This window comes from Poecilia reticulata, chromosome 23 (genome assembly GCF_904066995.2).
Source record: "Poecilia reticulata chromosome 23, P_reticulata-male-v2, whole genome shotgun sequence".
Taxonomy (NCBI): Eukaryota; Metazoa; Chordata; class Actinopteri; order Cyprinodontiformes; family Poeciliidae; genus Poecilia; species Poecilia reticulata.
In genome coordinates this window covers 16,913,817-16,929,762 of record NC_088852.1, presented here as the reverse complement: position 1 = coordinate 16,929,762, position 15,946 = coordinate 16,913,817, and the positions used below count along the sequence as shown (strand labels likewise).

At 37.5% G+C, this 15,946-nt stretch overlaps 1 protein-coding gene across 1 annotated transcript; it reads right to left on the bottom strand.

Annotated features, from left to right (window-relative positions):
* Nucleotides 1–3,164: 3,164 nt before the first annotated feature.
* Nucleotides 3,165–12,513, bottom strand: LOC103459762 (plexin-C1). Its single transcript, XM_017302716.2, has 16 exons — nt 11,488–12,513; nt 10,849–10,977; nt 10,324–10,458; nt 10,145–10,245; nt 9,970–10,075; nt 9,732–9,891; nt 9,415–9,517; nt 8,029–8,104; nt 7,528–7,569; nt 7,316–7,449; nt 6,993–7,172; nt 5,884–5,992; nt 5,280–5,456; nt 5,012–5,179; nt 4,414–4,513; nt 3,165–4,200 (listed from the first exon to the last, which is right to left on the bottom strand). The coding sequence occupies exons 1-16, from the start codon at nt 12,478–12,480 to the stop codon at nt 4,157–4,159; spliced, it is 2,757 nt and encodes a 918-aa protein (XP_017158205.2). The 5' UTR covers nt 12,481–12,513; the 3' UTR covers nt 3,165–4,156.
* Between the last annotated feature and the right edge of the window lie 3,433 nt (nt 12,514–15,946).

The window sequence follows — 15,946 nt, the reverse complement described above, 5'->3', positions numbered from 1 at the left end:
CAGTCGTCTTAGTGTCAAAATGACAAGTCGTCATTGGTTATGCAATTTAATTTGTTTCCTTCTCCTCCAATGAAAGGCGGGCGATTCCACAACAGGAACATTAACTATAACCGGACCAAAACTACAACACACACAAAGATTTATTCAAAATCGAGAAGATTATGTGAAATTAACAGCAATAAATAGGGTTTAGCCTGGTCTAGCAGAAAGAAAACTGGGTTTTATTTATCAAAGCTATATTTTCACCATGTCGTTCATACACTATTGTCACAGTTCACAACTAAATATCTAGTTAGTAAGCTATAAATGTAGTTTGTAAGTTACATTTTTATCTTGCAAATTAAATGTTTGAACTGAATATTTCTCTCTAAAATTTGAATGTACACAGATTGTTTCTCCATATGTTTGTAAATTACATATTTAGTTTTGAGCTAAATACTTCTTGTGACAGTAAATACTAAGCTTGTAAACTAAATGTTAAGGTTGCTAGATGAACATTTAATTTGGAACTGTGACATAAATATAGAAATTGATTCCCTTCTCTTTTTTCTTGTGATAAAATTATTCTCCTGATTAAATAAGATTATTTTTGACTGTGTAACTTTTCAAACACCCCATACCCGATGCTCAGTCTGTTTTGGTGCTTATTGATAATAACCAGAACTGAAAAACAAAAATGTATGAATAGGGAAAAAAAAGCAAAGTAACTGTTCCTGTCTCACTTTCAGACAAATGTAGAAAAAATATTTATACTCATGTGAAAGAATTATACCTACCAGTAGTCGTGTTTCTTCACCATATTTAGATGAATTATCAAATGTAGCACTAATGAAAAAAAAAATGGAGAAAAAAAAAAGTTCTAAAGAATAATCAAAATAATGTTCATCAAACCCTTGCTCCATGATGTGTCTGCCCATTTGGCTCCTCCTCATCAAAAACAAAAAAGGCAGATAAATATGCTGGTAATAAGAAATATTCAGATCACCCCCACAGATTGTTATGGTGATATTAACCCAATTAATATGTAAAAGTTGATGTTTTCTTTTTTTTTTTTTGCTTGTATTTTTTCTTAAGTGACTGTTCACGTGCATAAATGCCGGATTCATAAAGTCGGCAACGTTTTCAGTAATTTACGTTCGTGGGAAAATATGTTTTAGTAACCAAACAAAGACATTGCTTTACAACGATATATTTATTTACTTCTGAAACTAACCCTGAAACCATACCTCAAAAGCCCAATGGTGAAAGCAAATAGACACCTAGGGTTTATGTGCCAGTAAAAGCGTCGGGTGACAAACATCTATCTCAGGAAGTGGTCATGTCTCAACCATCAGCCCACAGCTAGACCCTGCTGCAGGTACTACAACTCTGCTCTGGAATTACTGCCAGTTAATGATACTAATGTTAATGTAGTGCTGCTATGTGAGGGTAGACTGGTTACCCCCCAAAAATGAGAGAAAGAGCAGCACACCAGGAGGGAGTATTGTGGCTGTACAGACTTTATATTTACTTTTTATCCAACAAAACAGTCCTCAAAAAAATAAAATAAAATAAAAACACTGAAGTAGTAAGTAGAGATGAATACTGCTAAATAACTGACCCTGCATGCAACCACATTTATAAACCTAGCTGCAAAAATAAATCATTTTACATACTTCCCTAATCTTTAAATTAAATGTCCTAATTTCACAATAAAGTAGTAATAAAACTAAATAAATCATGTCAGACAAGTACTGACAACGTCTGTGATTATGTCAGCATAATAGTGCTAGTGTCATGAAATTTAGAAAACATGTGGCCGACAATGGACAAAATGAGTAACTCTATAAATGAAGTTGTGTAGAAAAGTAGATGTAGAAAAGCACTGAAAACCAAGAAACCTGGCAAAATCTGTCAGCACCTATAAAGTAATCCTCCCTCCTCTAAGAACAAATTAAGATTAGCTAATTTAGTCCTCATTGACAATACAAAAAGTTTTCTTGGTGCCATAGTATAAAATAAATACAGTGGACTCATTCAGTTCAGTATGCCCAGTTTCACCTATTCATAGATTTTTGTGTGTGGAACGTAACTTCAGATTATTGATAGAAAGTTCACTTTGTCACCTCGTTACATTTTGTTGACCATACGTAAAAAAATAAATTAGAAAGAAAATGGGAATCTGAAGTACCTCGTTTAACAAGTTCCGCCTCCAGGAAGCAATCCTCCTTTCTACCAGGCTACTCTAAAATGAACTTACAATATTATTTTACCTATAGAACTTTTTTAATGTGTTCCTGGTATATGAATCAATCATCAATCAGATCTAACAGCTCTACTTTGTAACTTGTTGAAGTTGTAGAAAGTAACTTCCTAACCACCTGAGACAGATCACTTAGAAATGGCCAACACACCATGTTAAGAGCATTTTCTGGTTCCTTGTGGTTAGAAATGTGCTCAGCTTCACGCTGCTGTTACCTCGGTTCATCAGACATTCACCACTTCCTTGCACTCTAAAACGAGAACCAGTCAAGTGTTGCTGGTGGTTATACGTATGTTTTTCAAAATATTTTCCATTTAAAGGTGCCTCAGAAAACATTTAAGGTTGGAGGTTTACGAGGTCTGAAAGTGAACCTTCTTAGTATATTTATTGTTTAGTTGAATCGTTGATCTCAATATCTCTCTTAACATTGATATTGACAGTTAATGCTAATAACCCAAATTATTAAATGGAGAGGCCGGCTCCATTACATTTCCAGTTGCAATTAACAAGAAAATCCTGCTGATTAAGAACATGCAAACGCTCTAACTTAAGTGTTGATTAAAATTTTTGACACAACTAAATATGCAATAAAATATTTTCTTTCCAGGAATTTCAGTCAGCTCACTGTATGAAAGTGATTACTTTGAATGATTTGGATTCTGTTTTGTGATTTTTCTCTCTTTGTAGAATTTACAATTTACAGGCTTAATATTCTCCGTCAGTTGATTCTAACTCCCTACATTCCCCCTCTGCTGCTTCTGACCACTTCCAGCTGTTCAGTAACCATTGTCCCAACCATCTAGACTCCTTTTGATAAAGTTTGAATAGTATTAAAATTTTAATTTGTCCTTCAGTTCACTAAGTGTGGCATATGAAGAAGGTACAATCAAAAATTTTGGAAAAGTTCAACATTTTTGTCAGCATTCTGTTTTCACACTTTAATTTTCGTCCAAATAAAACAGAAGGTCAACATAGGAATTGTGTATTTGTTGACTAAGATATGAATCATTCAAAATATGTATTTGTAGCAGTAGAAAACATCCCTTTTAAGAAAAAAATGTGTTTGTACATGAACAATAATATTTTAGCAAAAAATGCTTTTTCCATTATTGTCAACATTTAGAAATTCAATGCTTGGAAGAAGCTTTTACACAGTTCATAAGCATTATTTGCATGCATATTTGTTATCTACTACAGGAACAGATAAACACCGAAAAAGAAAACAACAAAACGGTTCAATCAACAAAGGTGAAAAACAAACAGAGCCGGCCCAAGGCATAAGCAAACTACATAGAACCTGTAGATCATCAGGGGCCTTCATGGATTTGAATATAAACATATTTAAAATTTTTGTTTATAGAGAATGAGAATATTACGTTTGATGTGAAGGTTTCCACACAGTTAAATTAAAAGATTTGAACAACTAAAGTTTACTTTGTAAAACTATAAAAAAAAGAAAACTTCACAGTGATTATGTTACTATTGTTACAATCTGATGTTATGACTTTAATGTTCTGTGTTTGATCTTCGGTTTGTCTATAAATACATCTCAGCAAATAACCAATAATTTGGTCAGATTGCTTTAAGCTCCGCCCCCTTGCCCAGATTTTGCCACTTCTGGTCTACAACGCTGTTAGAGGTGTTAATGTTCTGAGCAGGACATACCCCAAATCAAGTTCTGTTTAAGGCCCCATATGACCTTGGGCCGGCCCTGAAAACGGATTTCTTGATTTGCTAAGTTCATTTTAAAAAAACTTGATGTTCCAGAAAGACAGAGGTTTGAGGAATTCAGAAGACTTTTTAATCCTCAAGATACACAACAAAAGAAACACAAAGCTGTTCAAGCAAATAAGAATGCACCCCTCTTCATTGAAGTTTTACTTCCAGAAACCGTCGGGTGATCAGAGTTTTGTCTCAGCCGTCAGTCCGTCTTTTCCACATACAAATAATCACCTGCACTGGAATACAAAGAGGTTCTAAGTAGGAACTTTGACCTTGATTCAAACAATACTGCAAATAAAAATGTCCTAGTGATTATTTCGATCACATTGACTAATTATATAACATGGTATTCATTGTGTCAGAAAATACAAAGAGAAAGTTGTATGTTATTTGGTATTTGGTGAAGTCAGTGGGTCAAAACAAAACATCAGTCATGCTAATGTACTTACCGGCAACAATGCAGGGTATCAGCAAGAGCCGCACAATCAGAAGGACTTTATGAAATAAAGACAAAATCTGCAGATTTATTGTTTCCTTTCCGTAATGGATCTTGAAAAGAAAGATACAGCTGATTTAAGAAGAACTTTAAGTTTGAGTTGTAATCAGAGGAAAAGATAAGTCTGTAAATAAAACTCCTGCAAATGTTTTTTTGCGAAACAAATAGGCTTGTTAGACCATGAATAACTATTAAGCTCTAAGGGCAATTATTTATAAAGTTGGTCACTTTAATCAAGATGAAAAAGTTGGGACAGCATCTGATTATCAGGAATTACTAGCCAAACTGATCTTAGTCTCTATTAATATATAAATACCTGCCTAGAGAATCAAGTATCTACAGAACAATAGATGGAGCTACGGCTTCCTATTGTGAGCCATTCTGATCAACAATGGAGCAGATCCAGTGAGCCACTGGGTTGGATATAAACATTTGTACTGTTGAATCGAACAACATTTATTCCTACAACACATTTATCTCATATATATTTTAAGCAAATCCACACACTTTACTGTTGTATCCAATTTGGTGAAGCATGAATTCACATTTACCTTTATGTGTGTGAAGTCATCATTTTGTGAACCTTGGATCTCACAGATGATAGTTTCTGTTTTGTCGCCGTTTTCTTTGGATTTTACAATGCAGGGATATTGCTTTTCATCCTTAATGCCCCAAACTGACAACTCTGCTAGCGCCATCTCCAGGTTATCTGCCTTTTTCTGAAAGAACACAGACAAGAGTTTCACCTTTTGTGACCTTACGTCAGGTGGTTGTTTATGCTGGATTTTTTATTTTTATTTTTTTTTTAAACGTTCTTACTTGGATAAAGATGCGGGTCTTCTCCCCCATGCTCATGGCTGTGAAGCTGGTAAACTCTGGATCTGGATAGTAGGTCATCTTTTCAAGACACTCTAAGCTTCGATTGGCTACTTTCAGAAACACGGCGCTGCTGGAGCTCCGGTCATTCTCCGCTGCTGGTGTTTCATAGACAAGAGTCTGAAAGGAATTTGGGACACCATCACCGACCCATTCATAAGATTCACCGTTTCAGCTGCTTGTTAGCAAATAGAACCACATTAGCAACTTAAGGCTTGTAGATGACTTGTTCGAGTTCAGAGCAATCAGAAAGGATATTTTCTCCTTTTTTTCCCCAGACACTTCTCCATCAATCAAATCTTCAGTGAGAAGAAGTTGGCCAGACTACAGCAGCAGAAGACTAAACTATAGCTAACTGAGACGTCAATAACCAGCTGGAACTCTGTACTCACTCTGTAGTCATCAGATATCCATCTGATGCTGAAATAATGAACCTGTATCAGTTTTAATTTCACTTCTACCAGGTTACGGTAAAATAGTGTAGTATTTTGTGAAGATTATACGTAGTTAAATGTGTGCTAACAATCAGATTATTGTGCAAAAGTACCTGGTAGATGCTGTTTGTGGTCAACACGACTTCCTGAGTGGTGTGGCTGTGTGCGATCCCCTCCACTAGATCCAGATGGGTTCCAGTTAGAGAGACTCTCCTGTTCCCACTGCCGGCCACAGAGCAGCAGTCCGAGAAAAATACACCAGATAGAAAAACGTTTGTTGATTAGCTTCAAATATGATTGACTCATCAGTTTTTTATTAGTACACACATCCCATGAGCAAAAACCATCGAAATAGGTACGCAGAGCTTTACATGTCAGACACTTGAACATACATACACAAAACCAAATCCAAATTTCATCTTCAGTCATAAAGTTCTTCACTCAGATTGTTTGATCAGAAGGTGTTGCACCTTTTGTTTGAGTAATCGCAGAAATGAAACAGGGTGTTACTTTATTACTTTATTAGCAAATGAAAAAAACATTTGATTGCTGAAACTAGTAAAACACCTCACTGTCTCCAATGCATGATTAATACCTAACAAGGAGAGCAATAAGATATCAGCTTTAAGAAAGAAAAATCAATGTATAATAAATACACAAATGTTTTAAAAATGATTCATTTGCACAACATTGTTAGTGCATTATAGATCCTAGAGGTGGTTCAACAAAATATTAGAATGTGTGACATTTTACTATGATTTTGTTAAACCTTAAATACTGTGATATTAAATAGTTTACACTCTGTTGTGTTTGGGTGGTGGTTTTTATTAGTGTCTGTTTTGATCCTTTTCCTTTTTTTCAGTTGCATTCTCATATGAAATTTGTTTCTGTGTTCATTACTGCTATAATGTGATGCCTTACTAGTTCATTCCTTTGTGTGTAGTTTCTAAGTTCATCCTTTCTGTTATTTAAGCACTTGGATTTAATCATCTTAGATCGTCTACCTTGGTCAGTGCATCTTTCTCAGTCTTAGTTCAGATAAGAAAACATCAGTCTGTGTAATTTGTCTATTTCACACAGCCAATTAAGTTATTGAAATAAAAATCTTTTTAATAATAATTTAATTTATCAAATGTGACTATAAGTGTTAGAATACCATATTTCACAGTATCACTGATGCTCTACAGTTGCTGTAAATGCTGCACATAAAAGGTTTAAACACCTTTTCCAGCTGCTACTTGGTACGATGTTGGTGCAGACTGGTGATGATAAATAGACGACTTCCACGTCGCCGTGGCAACTTTCATCTGGGAGTAAGACACACACTTTAACCACACCTGTAGTTTTGACTTCGGGAATGTGGAACAACAGACTGAGACCACTGTTGTTCCACACAGGAGACCTGATCAGAGAACACAGAGAGAAAACAGGAGACATCAAAAACAAGCATAGATAACACCACAAAATACACAAAAAAATTCAAACTGGAAGAACACTTTAAAATGAAAGTATTTATTAAAAATGATATAGCGTAGATAGACTCACTCCTTTGGGTCACAGTCCAGGTCAGCTTTAATCCTGACTCTGGTCACATCTCTGAGGTTACGACCCGACAGCACAGCCTGATTTCTGCCATAGAAAGACACAACACTGGGAGAGACGGAGGAGATCTCTGGTTTCTAAAGGAGCAGAAAATACAAATGAGCTAAACTGAAAATGTATGAGGTGTCAGATCAAGAAAAAAAAAATTCACTCACAGAAAAGTTCGTCCCAAACTCGATATCTGCACAGACACCGTCCTGCATGAAGGAGGAGATGCATGGTATTCAGGATATGTTGTGATGAGCTACATTGTAGCCATGGCTGCACTGGGGCAGCCTGACAAAAGCAAGGCTGCCATACAGTCAGTGCCACCAGGGCCTCAAACCAGCAGCAGCAGAATGAAGACTTGGCCAAAGACACAGTGACTGAGCGTGGTTTGAACTGGTAATACAGTTCACACTGGTAATACAGTTCAGTGGGTAGGACGAATTCCTACCTACTGATGATTCAACACAATTTATTTTGAAATGAACGAAATTGTGTCTAATATCCACATCTTACATGTAATGTTGTATCTTAATTGTTTTCGCTCCTCACTGTTCTTTGGTAGGTCGGTTTCAGATTGTCTTGGTTTAGTGGTAGAATGTTGATTACATGACATAAAAATATGTAAATGTGTTTCACAAGCTACATTTAATGAAACGGTTCATGATTACGTTGCTGACTGCATCAGTGGCCCAGGAGCAGCTGTTCTGTCTCCATCCACATCCTGCTCTGATACACCGCTGACACCTGGACAGAAAACCCATCAGCTTCAGTTATACAGGAGACCAGTCCCTTTTGTAAACAGATATTCGAATTTCCTCTTACTTTATAGCAAAATATATAGTTCTACCTTAAGCTTGTCTGCTTGTCTAACTAGTCATGGCATGGCCATTATGGAACACTGGACCAGCTCTACACTCTTAAATGGAGTTTGCTCAGCCATTACAGTGCACATGTGCTTTGTGGACTTGGAGAAGACATTCAACTGTGTCCCTAAAACAACCGACTCTTCGATGAGTCGGTCTCCGGGGTTCGGCGGAGCCTCTGCCGCGGACGTCGACACTTGTGTAAAGTCGTGATGACGCGCCCCGCTTTGCCATCACTTGCGGCAGAGCATCACGTTACATTGCTTAGCCAATCAGAGCTGCGGAGGAGGAGCCCTGATTGAAGGAGCTCCACTCTCAACATGGTTTTGAACTTGTGTCTTTAATTAATTCAGCAAAGCTCACAGTTTTTTCTTTCAGTGTACTTATAAATCTGCTCCTTAGTCACAGCTTTTCGGGCCTGCTACTGCCTCTAGTGCCGTGGGGGTGGTAACACAACTAATATAAATCTTTACTAAATCAGAATACCACAAAGTCTTTATTATTTATTATGAATTTTTCATTCTCTTAAGAATGTAGAGCTAATTAAATGATCTAAACAAGACCTTAAAGTGGTTCCAGTTTATCTCGATGGCCAACCTGTTGAAACTGTGGCAAATTTTACATACCTTGGGTCGTTCCTGGACAGTCAGCTCAACTTTGCTGAAAACACTGACTATATTTTGAAGAACTGTTCTCAGAGACTCTACCTTTTAAGAAGGGGTGACCCAACTAGACCCTAGTTGGGTCACCCCTATGTTTTGAATTCGGGGGAAAAAAATTATATTTGATTTATCACTACAGAAGGGTTCAGTGAATGGAGATCGATTGGCAAATTGGTGCTGGGTCTTCAGAGATGAGTGGTGTACCTTTCTGTCATGTTGATTTACCAGTCAGTCTACATTCCCACTCTTATATATGGGCAAGAGCTTTGGGGTGACTTAAAGAAACTTTGAATAAAAGTTGTCCAAATGAGTTTCCGTCACAGGTCGTCTGGGCTCTCCCTTAGTTAGGACTAGAACCTCGGCCTTCCAGGAGAGACTAGAAGTAGAACTTCTCCACATAGAGAGGCGTCAGTTAATGTAGTTGGGGCATCTGGTTAGGATGCCTCCTGGTGTTCCGAACAGATCCCACCACGTTACACATGATCAGTGAATGTATTAAATCTGCATTTTTGAAACTTTGTGAACTTACAGGTGAAAACTAGGCTGACCATGGATACTGGAACAGTTGATCATCTTTAGTTGTTCTATTAGATCTGTGCTTCCAAGTTTGATCTTTATGGTGACATCAAGATCTGTAAAACAAACATTTTGTCATTTTAATAAAATACTGTTCTATTTTTTTTACTCGGATGTAAATCATTTCTAACTGTTAGGATATATAATAGCTATATATAGCAAACACATATTACATATTCATTATGTGCTTGATGTAGTTGTTGCATTTGCTGAACAAACTGATGGCAGTTTTTAAATATTTGTTCGGGTCATTTACAAAATATCACCAACCGTTAGCAAGGAGTGTGTGACTGAGAATGCAGGTGCATTGTGGGTACTGTGGTTTTGGTTCTTGGTTTTTACAAAGCTGGGTGGAGGTTGTAGAGAAATCACAGGTGAAGTTAGACTGAATCTTCTCTGTAGTCAGGTGTGATTGGATTATTATTTTTATCTGAGAAAAGAACAAAAATAAGATGATAATAACTGATAGTTCCAGATGAAAACAGTCATAAATATTTTATTAACCCACCTCTCCTGTGGAGTCCTTCAGAAATCTGTGAGAAACTATTTCCTGCTTGGATTCATCAGGGATGGACAGCCTCTCTGAACCTCTGCAGTTGTCTTTAAATGAGCAGCTGAAAAAATGTAAATGTGTCATCATAAAGTTGAGATGAAGGATTGAGCTGAGATGAAGTTTCTCTGACCTTTTCTCAGAAACACACCAGACACAGAATGGATCCTGGGCAGAAAGACAATCCTTCACAGTTTGGTAAGTTGTGCAGTTTGACACTGGAACACGTTGAACCTGGAGCAGAACACCATGTTTCAGAAACACATCAACCGGCAGGGTAAGTGAACGCCACACGAAGAAGCTCCAATCTACCTGGTTTTTAAACGGCACATAGAGATGTTTCTGATCCACTGGATCCAGTTGGAGTTTTGGAAACACTTTGTTGTCTCCACTGGTTCTGAGGAGGATCTGTGGACAGGAGGGCTGGTACTTCCTGTCCACAGAAAGCTGATGACAACAACAACAACACTGAGGTTAGAGATACAGAACGTATCCAAGAAACAGGTTTGGATGGAAGTCCTGTGCAAATGGCTAAAGAACTCAAATATTCACATATCTTATTTTAATCTTTTCTTTCTAAGGTTATGTAACAATTTGCATAATAACCTTCAAATCTGAAAGACGGTCTTCAAAAACAAAGATGGTGTGATGGATTGTGTTTCTATAAGAAAAACAACAAACATCTGAGGTCCTCCTGGAGTTGGTCCAAGTTAAACTCTGTTACACTTCAATGTGACATTGTCACTGTGTTCATAAACTGTGTTGCAACATATTCTGGTTGTTACTTATTTTGCTAAAACACAGTTCTTTCCTCTCAGTTGTTAGTTTCCTACCCACCTTGATTAGCTGTCCATCTGCTGTTCCAATGAAGAAAACCATCCAGTTGTTCAGCCTGACGGCCAGAACAGAACTCATGAAGTTCTGCTTAAAAAGCACAGCCTTTGGTTTCAGGTCCAAAGGAACTGACTGAGGAACAGAGAGAATCGTTTCAACATTTTTGTCTTGTTCTTCAGAAAACTCAGGGAAGATTTATAGTTATATAAGCAGCCAAACAGAAAGTTTGGGACAGATTTTAATAAGCTGGGCTTTACGTGTTCATATTTTATATACAAAATGACAAAAAACACTCAGGAAACTAAACAGACAAACACAAAAATATAGACACTGCCACATTTAACAAAAGGGTTACAATTTATCACAAAGATTCAGAAATTGTTTCAATGATGGTAAAAACCAGACACAAAGTTTATTTTAAATGTTTAAGAGTAAAAAAGGGACTGATCTGTAAACCCATACCAACTTATATATTTCAGAAATATAAATCACCCAACCTTTCATTTTATTGAACATTCTGTCTGTCTCATTTCAGACATATAAAATGTTCCTGGAGATTCTTAGCCCTCTAGGACTCAGTAAAAAAACAAGACATGAAAACATCAGGATTAAGAGGAGGCTATGGTTAATACAGCAACTCACCGGTTTGTCTGGCTTGATCTTTGATGGATAAAAGTCAGGATCTGTGTATGAATCCCTGCTGAGATCAGGACTGATGTCAAACAGCAGCAGCTCAGTGTTTTCTCCTCCTTTATCCACACTGAACACTCCACTCCACAGGACCTGCTGTCCACCTGGGACGACCGAGGAGGCCAGCAGTCTGCTGCCTTCACCTCCAGAGGAACTGAGAGTTGCTCCACGACGAGACTCCAGAGTGTAACTTTTACTGGTTTTAGCCTGAAGCCAGATCAGACGGACTTTGTTGGTTTCACCTCCTGATGCCACGTTGGAGAACAGATACACTGTTGAGTTGATCTGGAATCCGTCCACAAACTCTACATCAACTTTAGCTTGGATTTTAGGTGTAACTGAGTCACCAGACCAAGAGAATATATCCCCGGGCTGTTTTTGATTGGTGTTTTGAAGGTTGATAGTGTTTAAATCATCGCCACATTTACCTGTGTAATTCTGTATGGCTGTCAGAATATAAGTCTGAACTGATTTCTCCTTCACATCCACCAGAAAGCTGACAGACCCACTGCTGCTCCTCCGAGGTCCCACCTGGATGTGTTCACTGTAAATCAGCTTATTGATGTTCTTCAGGTCCAGAACTTCACAGAAACCACAGAGTTTGTTTCCAGTCACACCACAGCTGATCAATGTGTCATTCTTAACAAATGGTAATAAAACATTAACTCTGAAAGTTGTGTTCCAGGAAGCCTTCATAGGATCTCTGTAAAACTCCTCTTTGTCCGGTTTATCCCCTCTCTTTAAGATCCCTCTCTGGGTCAGGTTGTAGATCAGAGTCAGGTCATGGCTCAGCTGGTAGAGATTCTCCTCTGTAGCGATGTAAACAGAGCCGTTGCCCACTGCGAGCTGACGGAGGTCCTCTTTAAAGCTGAAACCCTTGTACTCCTCCAGACACTGAGCAGGTTCTCTCCAGATGGAGCAAAGCAGACCGAGCAGAAAGATCATCTTGTACAAAAGGAGGCAGCTCTGAGTGAGACAGTGAGATACTAATGAACTGCAGGAAACTGGTCTCCGTGTCGAAAGAGATGTGGGTAAAAGCTATACGTCTTTGCTGACAGAGGTTCTGAGAGAGGAAGGAAATGAGCGTACACCACAAGTTGAGATATTAACTCACTTTTAAAGTGATTCAAAGTGGATCCACAACGGTGTTTTCATATGATTTAATTTGTTTCTTTAAGTCAAGAGTGTCAAGAAAACAAAACGTGCACAAACGCAATTGTGTAGTCATCCTCAAGTCATATCAAGTACAGCAACTTAAAAAACTTTGTTTATAACATTCATTTGTCTTTATTATTTTCATTTTCCATTTAGCAGTTCTAATGTATGATTATACATACATTAGAATTGTAATGTATGTATAACATTACAGTTATACATATACAGATTTTTTTTTCCAGTGGCCCTAATCCTCTTCCGTAGATAATGACGGAATTGAGGAAGGAAAAGAAGCACCAAAAAGACAAAACCTGAACATTATAATAAGATTTGATGAAGGAGAAGGAGTCAAGAAGATTGATCCAATTAAGCTAACAAAAGCACTTAAAACACATGTTGGGGAAATTAAACATGCTAAAATACTGAGAGACTGAAATCTTTTGATTGGATGTAATTCGGAAGGGCAAGTTGAAAAGGCAAAAAAGCTTGGATGGGTGTAAAGTTAAAGTCAGTGCAGTTGTTAAAGTGGGTGAAAAAAGAAATGATGAAAGCAAAGGAATTTTCACAAGAGTGCTGTTGAGTGTTAACATGAAGGACTTAGTTGAGAATTTGAAAGAAAGAAGGAAATAAAAGAAGCACAGAGATTGACAAGGGGTACAGAAACAGAAATTGTGTTGTTGGAGTTTGAAACAAAAGAAATGCCAAAGGAGGTTTTCTTTGGTTTGATAAGATTTAGTGTCAGGGAATACGTGCCCAAACCAGTGAGGTGTTTCAACTGTCAGGAATTTGGCCATGTTGCAAAAATGTGTAAAGGAAAAAGGAGATGTGCCCGATGTTCTGGAGACCATGAATATGGTAAATGTGGAGTTGGAGTTAAACCAAAGTGCTGTAGTTGTGGAGGAGAGCATAGTGTTGCTTTTTGGGGATGCGAAGTACTGAAACGACAAACAACTATACAGAAAACGAAAGTTATGCAGAAGCGTGTAAAGTAGTTGAGAAAGAGAAACAAAATGGGAAATCTCTAACAGGTGAAAAGCAAATAATCTCAAAAATTATGGAAATGGTTGAAAAGAAAATAGAAGAGGAAAAAAGAAAATGGTGACTTTTATTGCAGGAGTTATAAATGCAACATCGGACGTGAAATCAAAAACGGAAAGGATTCAGATTATTGTGAAAGCAGCATGCCATAGCTTAGACTTAAAGAATATTCGATGGGAAGACATAAGGGGAGAGCTGGGTGTCAAGAAGGATAGTCTCAATCTTACAGTGGAATGCGATGAGTCTTGTCAAATGGGCAAGATTTTAAGCAGTTTATTTATGAATTAAAAGAGAAACCTGATATAATTTGTATACAGGAAACTTCGCTGAGGCCTTGTTTGGATTTCAAAATAGATGGATATATTGCAGTTAGATATGATAGAGAAGAAGGAAATGGGGGAGGGTGTCTTTCTTTGATTAAGGAAGGTATTCCATATAAAATTATTGGAAGGAAAGGAGACTTGGAGTATGTTGCAATTGAAATATGGGTGGAAGAGAAGGTAATGTTGATTTTAAATTTTTACAATCCTTGTAAAAAGCTTGAGTTAAGCAAACTTGAAGAGATGGATATGAAAGGAAATGTTATTTGGCGTGGAGATTTTAATGCACATCATTCATTATGGGGTAGTGGAAAAGTAGATTATAATGGGAAAATTTTAGAAGAATTTCTAGATAGTAATAATCTGGTTTGCTTGAGTAATGGTAAGAAGACAAGAATTGATATAAATTCAGGTAAGGATTCTGTATTAGATTTGACATTTGTTTCTAGCTGTTTAGCTCCATTATGTGTGTGGCAAGTTAAAAATAAGACGTTTGGTAGTGATCACTACATTATAATCAGCAAAATAAGGATGGGCCAGGTGCATAGACCTGAAATGATAGGAGGAAAGTGGATATTTGAGAAAGCAAATTGGGAGGAATTTTATAACTTATGTGATAGGAAAATTTAAAATGTTAAAAATGATCAGAGTATTGAAAGTATGAACCAAGTGATTAGTCAGAGTATTTTAACTGCTGCTGAGGAGTCTATTCCAAAAACATCAGGGAAAAATAGGAGAAAGGTAGTTCCATGGTGGAATGAAGAGTGTAGAAAAGCAGTAAGAGAAAGAAATAAAGCATTTAAATTGGTTAAAAGGTCTCATAATTTTCAACATTTAATTGAATATAAAAAGTCACAAGCAAAAGTCAGGAGAACAATAAGAAGCACAAAAAGAGAATTCTGGAGAGGTTTCTGTGACACATTTGGCAATAGTACAAAACTAGTGGATGTTTGGGGGATGATCAAAAAAATGGGAGGAGATGGAAGGGAATGGAGTTATCCTATACTAAATAAAAATGATATAGTTGCTGTAACTGACAAGGAAAAGGCTGATATGTTAGTGAGAGCATTTGTAGAGATTCATAGTGGGAAAAATTTATCAGTTAATGAAATAGAGGGAAGGGAGAGAACTTAAAAGGAAAATGATGGAATCTTAAGAAGAAAGAGTAATAATGATCTAATGAATTATCCTTTCTCTATTGGAGAGCTGAAAAGAGCTTTGGATAGAACTAGGAATAGTGCTCCAGGTAAAGATGAAGTGTGTTATGTTAAGATAGATAAGTGAGGAAGTCCATCCATTTTCTTGCACCCTTTTTCCCTCAGTGGGGTTGGGAGGGGTGCTGGTGCCCATCTCCAGCCAACGTTTTGGGCGAGAGGTGGGGTACACCCTGGACAGGTCGCCAGTCTGTCGCAGGGCAACACAGAGACACACAACCATGCACACTCACACCTAGGGACAATTTGGAGAGGCCAATTAACCTGACAGTCATGTTTTTGGACTGTGGGAGGAAACTGGAGTACCCGGAGAAGACCCACGCACGCACAGGGAGAACATGCAAACTCCATGCAGAAAGACCCCAGGCCGGGAATTGAACCCATAACCTTCTTGCTGCAAGGCAACAGCTCTACCAACTGCGCCACTGTGCAGCCCCAAGTGAGGAAGTTTTAAATAAATTATTAATTTTATACAATAAGATTTGGAAGGAGGGGAGACTGCCTTGTAAGTGGAAAGAAGCTATTGTTATTCCGTTGAAGAAACCTGGGAAAGATCATAGTAACCCTGGAAATTACAGACCAATAGCTTTAACATCTAATCTGTGTAAACTGATGGAGAGGATGGTGAATGAGAGATTAACACAATATTTGGAGTCAAAACATTTAATTACTCCTTATCAGAGT